The sequence below is a fragment of the Cynara cardunculus genome (assembly GCF_001531365.2).
Source record: "Cynara cardunculus var. scolymus isolate 2C chromosome LG 5, CcrdV1, whole genome shotgun sequence".
Classification (NCBI taxonomy): Eukaryota; Viridiplantae; Streptophyta; class Magnoliopsida; order Asterales; family Asteraceae; genus Cynara; species Cynara cardunculus.
In genome coordinates this window covers 19,879,530-19,884,683 of record NC_037532.1, presented here as the reverse complement: position 1 = coordinate 19,884,683, position 5,154 = coordinate 19,879,530, and the positions used below count along the sequence as shown (strand labels likewise).

The following is a 5,154-nucleotide window of genomic DNA, read 5'->3' as shown; positions in this document are numbered from 1 at the left end:
GAGTAGAATCAGAGTTGTTCACTTAGTGAACAAAAAATTAAATACAATGCAATAAATATAAAACCAACCTGGTTAAACTGTTGATTTGAACTGTCACGGTAAAACCTGTCCTTAAAAATTTTATAACACAACTCTTTACATGTTGTGAGTCTGCTATTCGCAAAGCCCCGAGATTTTGATGTATTAATTTTGTAGTAGTAAAATTAGGTTCCGACTTTCATCTGAATTATGGAATTGTCCTTACCGGCCTTTTCTTCCATGAGGGAATATATATTATTAGTAATGAATAAAAAAACTGATCACAATCTTCCTACCGAAAACAAGGAACAGCAAAATATCTTAGAAAAGGCCACTAGCTGTCTGAAGCAGCAAATTTCTTATGAGGGTTTATACATGCCAAGATCGACGGTTTTTGCTTCTTCGATTTTACCCCAAAGATGAACGACCGTAATGGCACATGTGGACGATGTTGTCTTTCGCCATTGCTATGATCCAAAAGTCCAAACTCCTCCTCTAACCTTCTTAACGTCTCTTCTGTTTCAACTTTCATGGCAGTAACATGATCTAAACCAGCTTCAAGTTCTTCGTTAACTTTGCAGTTTTCTTGTTGCATGTTCAATACCTCACCTTGAAACTTTGCAGCTTGATGTGTGCTGAACTTGATCTCTTCTTCTTCCATACCTTCCTTCAAAGCTGTCGTTATTTCCTCTTGGATGTTCGATAACGATGAACATCTTCGTTGTAGCTCGTTCTTCAGCGATGCAATATTTTCTAAAAATATCATAAGTTCGTTATGTATCTCTTTAAGGTGTTTGTATATCGGATTGATATCTGACCGTATATCTTTTGAGGATGTCGATATGTTTGATTTCGGTTTGGTTTTCGCTTTAGTAATCTCTTGTTGAAGATCTTCCACCTGTTTCTTGAATTTCTGTACTTGATGGAATGCAGTGCTGAATCTTAACCAAAAATCAAGATTTTCATCAAGAATCACGTCGATGTCCGTTCTAAGCTTTTCTTCGATCTCGGATACGGGTTCGGATTTGTTGTTAAAGATCGATAGTTCCTCGACTCCATCTTCTTGAACAAGTTTGAGGTTTTGTTTAATCTGCTGGATTTCGGTATCTCTTTTTGCTAGTAGGGTTTGCAGGTTTCTTAGTTGCAGGTTGGTTTCCAAGATGTTTTCTTGTCTTTTTTGCTCTTCTTCTGCTAGTTCTTTTTTTGCAGCTTTGTATTTCCTCAAGATACTTGTATACTCTTGTAAAAGAACCTTTTCTTTGTCATCTAAACCACCCAACAACAATTCTTGCCAATTCGTCTCATCTCTTTCTTCTGTGTCAGATATACCGGTTTCCTTTGGTTTGATCGGGTTATCTTTGATATTTGTAACCATCTGATCTTCGCAGTCAATTCTCACTTGCGATTCAGGTTTTAGATCATCATCTTTTATCTTTGTAACCATCTGATCTTCACCCTCTATTCTGGCGTGTGATTCGGGTTTTAGATCATCATCTTTGATCTTCATAACCATCTGATCTTCACCCTTCATTCTCACTTGTGATATGGGTTTTAGATCATCATCTTTGATCTTTATAACCATCTGATCTTCACCCTCCAATCTTGCTTGCGATTCGGATTCACCCTCCAGTTCCATGATCATTTGCTTTGCCGGTTCATCTTCATCAGGCTTTATATTATGAAGGTTTTCGGACAAATGATCGAGGCTGCAACGGGCTTGGCTAAACTGCATCTTGATGCTGTTATTTTGATTCTCAATTTTCTGGTCCAAATCTTGCACCCCATTCAGTTTTTTTTCCATTTCCTTCAAAGTTTTCCCCAAATTATTCGTTCCATCTATCAAGTTTGCTTTATCATCTTCCAAATTCCGAATCTGTATCTGAAGATCATCTGATTCTGTCTTTAATCTGTCGATAAGCACCGTCTGAGATGAAACCAACGATTCTAAGCTAATCACCTTGTTCACGAGCTTATCCACAGTTTCTGCCAATTCTGTAACGGTCAAAGGTTTCTTCGACGGGTTTTCTTCGATCTCTGGCTCACTTTCAACCGAGTTCCACAACTCCTTTTCAAGTTTACGATCTTCTTCTTTTTCGGCATCGTTTGTGTGTTTAAGGGACTCGAGTTTCTGTTTCATATTCTGAATCCTCTCGTGCTCCAATCCAGCGGCTTCGGTTGATTTCTTTTGTGTCTCTTGTAACTTAGCCAAAGTCTCATCACACGACTTCAATGCAGCCTCCGCCATTATAACACGGGCATCATCGTCCTCGATGCTTTTCGCAACCTTAAACTCGTCCTGCAAACTGCAAACTCGTTGTTGCATTTCAATGATGGTTTTCTCGATTTCCCATAACTTGGCAACCCCGTTTTCGTACGAGCTTTTCGTGAACTCCTTCATGGTTTGCATCGAAAGAATATCCTTTTGAAGCTTATCTATCTCTTCGATAGCCTCGTTTTTCGTCAAACCCAATCTCCCAAGATCCAAGTGATCATCTTTCGTCACTTTCTTGGCTTGCATTTTCTTCATGATTTTGCCTTCTGGGAGTTTTGGGGCCTTTGGTGGATCTGAACCTATGTTTTTGGGGTTCCTTAGACCGTTGTTGTTATCGTCATCTTCGTAGTCCGTGTCATACGTTAGTTGGTCCGGAAAAACCGAAGCGATTGTGGTGTTTGCCTTTTGCAAGTCGGTAGAGAGTTTATCGTATCGTTCGGCTAATGCTCGATAAGCTCGAACGCTCTCCTCAATGAAGGCGATCAGCTCCGGCCGGTGCTTGTAGTACATTTCGGCCCTCTTGGCGAAAGAATCACCATCTTTTTGAACAAGGTTGAGGGCATTGGCAACCTTTTCTTCCATATCTGCAATTTATTTTACGCAAGTTTTTGTTAGCGATGATAGGAATAGAGAGTCTTACCCGGTAAGTGATGGTGAGGACTCTTACCCGATAAGCGTTTACCTGATAAATTGTTGCATACGATACCGTTTTAATATACTAGGATCTTATCTGATAAAATAGATTATAGTGTTGACTCCTATCGATAAGTGTTTACCGGATAAGGATTTGGATAAACCACCCCTTACCCACAATAAAATGTTTAGTAAACATTCAATCCTTCCCATATGGGCTACACATACATCATCAACCTTCTTCTCTCTATCTCTATGTAAGAACCCTTTTAGAAAGATATTTAGATAGGATTTGAAAATGAAATTTGTTTGGTTCGACGGATCAATGCTTGAATTTGAAATCCTATAAAGGTGGGGTTTAGAAATCTCATTGGTTAGTTGGTATTTCACTATATTTTTTTTACAAATTTTAATTATAATAATATTTTAAAATATGTTAAAAATATTTGTTTTAATACTCAAGTACTAAAAAGTTAAGTTAATTATTTTTATAATCCGTTTTATAAATTATTTATAATGAATGAAATATAATTACATTCCAAATGCTATAAAACCAAATAAACAAAGATTACAGATACTTTCAAATCCAAATCCCTTAAAAACATTTCGTCAAACCATACGGATCATAAGGATTTCAAATCCAAACATAGGATTGAGATGAAATTAAATTCCAAATTTCATCAAATCCCGCAAACGAAACGGAACCTAAAAACCGATTTGGTTTGCAGGATTTGGTGGGATTTAGAGTTGGATTTCAATTTCACGTTTGGTTTACAAACAATTACCCCAACACTAGTACGAATTTTATCTATTTGAATAACGTTAGAATGATGCTAAAACCAAACCAAACATACCCGATCAAAGGTAGAGCATCATAGGGAAGGTTTGGACGACATTAGAGATGGGCAAGGACCAAGATATGTTGGTCTGATATTGTCATGGCCTGTGCCCATCTTTAATGACATTATTAGAGGTAATCATAAAATCTTCTTCAAATGAACACACAAAAGGTAAAAGAGAAAGACCAAGAAAGAACAAATGAGAGATAGTTAATCGGGATAGTTTACGTATGATTTTGGGTTGGTTTCCCATAGATCACCAGTGGGGTTCATGGGGTTAAGGGCTCAATATGATCAGTTGAAGTACTGTATACATGCTGGCTCGGATGGCTGGACACCCACAATTATTAAAAGAAACGCCAAGAGATAGTTACCTTGAAGGCTTTGCTCGAGCCATTTGGACTGCTTGGTTCGAATATGGCTTGCCCACCACCATGAATACGCATTGCTCGCCGCCCTCTGTAACATCTCTTGAAACCTTCTTCGTCTTTCTTTCTCAGTTCCTTCCTACTTGTTCGTTTATGAACGTGTAACTCGTTCTCTTTCAATCGTGTGTGATCAACTCGATTGCGAAGGGAACGAGCATATAAGTAGAGGGAGAAAGAAAAGGAAAACCAAAAGAGGGATGTTATTAGTGAAAATGGTGAGTTGGGTGCTTTGAGTATGAAAAATGAGAAAGAATAAGAAAAGTGGTGGTGGGGATGGAAGGGTATATAAAATGAGGTGTAGTAAGCCTGAATAATTGCATCACCTTTGGCACTAAGTTTTGGGCCAACAACGCATCCAATTAATCAAAATTAAGTATGTTTTTGAAGTATGTTTTTCATTTCTTGCTATCGAATAATTAATGAGTCTTTACTTCTCTAAGATCTAACATATCTGCATTTTAAACGAAGGCATTACAAGGCCTGTTAGAGCGTTTAACCTTTTCATACCAGAGTAGGATTTTTAAGTTTATTAACATGACACCTATATATCCACTACAACAAAATCGGATTTATAAGACACTTCCAATTTCTAAGCGTCCTAATAGACCTATTTATAGGACTTAGTTTACAAGACCAAAAAAAATAAAGCATCTTATCTAAAGGTGTTGTGATAAGTTTATATGACATTTTTTGACGTTGCAATAAATTTTTTAGGAAACTTGCGTCCCATTACCAACTTTATAGAATACTATTTGAAAAATTGTCCTATAAAAATTTGAGTTTATAGGACACTTTCTCAAAAGTGTCTTTTAAAGTTGTTAATGCGACGCTTTGTATTAAAAATGTCCTAAAAACTTGTTAAGAAGCCCAAAAACGTAATATTAACTTATTACAACAGCTTTAGATATGACGATGTATATTTTAGTTATATAAATTAAGTCTTATAAAACGGTTTATTGAGACG

At 37.0% G+C, this 5,154-nt stretch overlaps 1 protein-coding gene across 1 annotated transcript; it reads right to left on the bottom strand.

The window, feature by feature from the left end:
* Positions 1 to 352: 352 nt before the first annotated feature.
* Positions 353 to 4,230, bottom strand: LOC112512883 (protein NETWORKED 2D-like). The gene is made up of 3 exons (XM_025119013.1): positions 4,137 to 4,230; positions 1,632 to 2,874; positions 353 to 1,454 (listed from the first exon to the last, which is right to left on the bottom strand). The coding sequence occupies exons 1-3, from the start codon at positions 4,228 to 4,230 to the stop codon at positions 353 to 355; spliced, it is 2,439 nt and encodes an 812-aa protein (XP_024974781.1).
* Between the last annotated feature and the right edge of the window lie 924 nt (positions 4,231 to 5,154).

Coding starts and splice junctions, on each gene's coding strand:
- LOC112512883 (XM_025119013.1), bottom strand. CDS start 4,230: ATGTTACAGAGGGCGGCGAGCAATGCGTATTCATGGTGGTGGGCAAGC. Junction 2,875..4,136: donor GCTCGAGCAAAGCCTTCAAG/GTAACTATCTCT, acceptor AATAAATTGCAG/ATATGGAAGAAAAGGTTGCC. Junction 1,455..1,631: donor GAACTGGAGGGTGAATCCGA/ATCGCAAGCAAG, acceptor TCAGATGGTTAC/AAAGATAAAAGATGATGATC.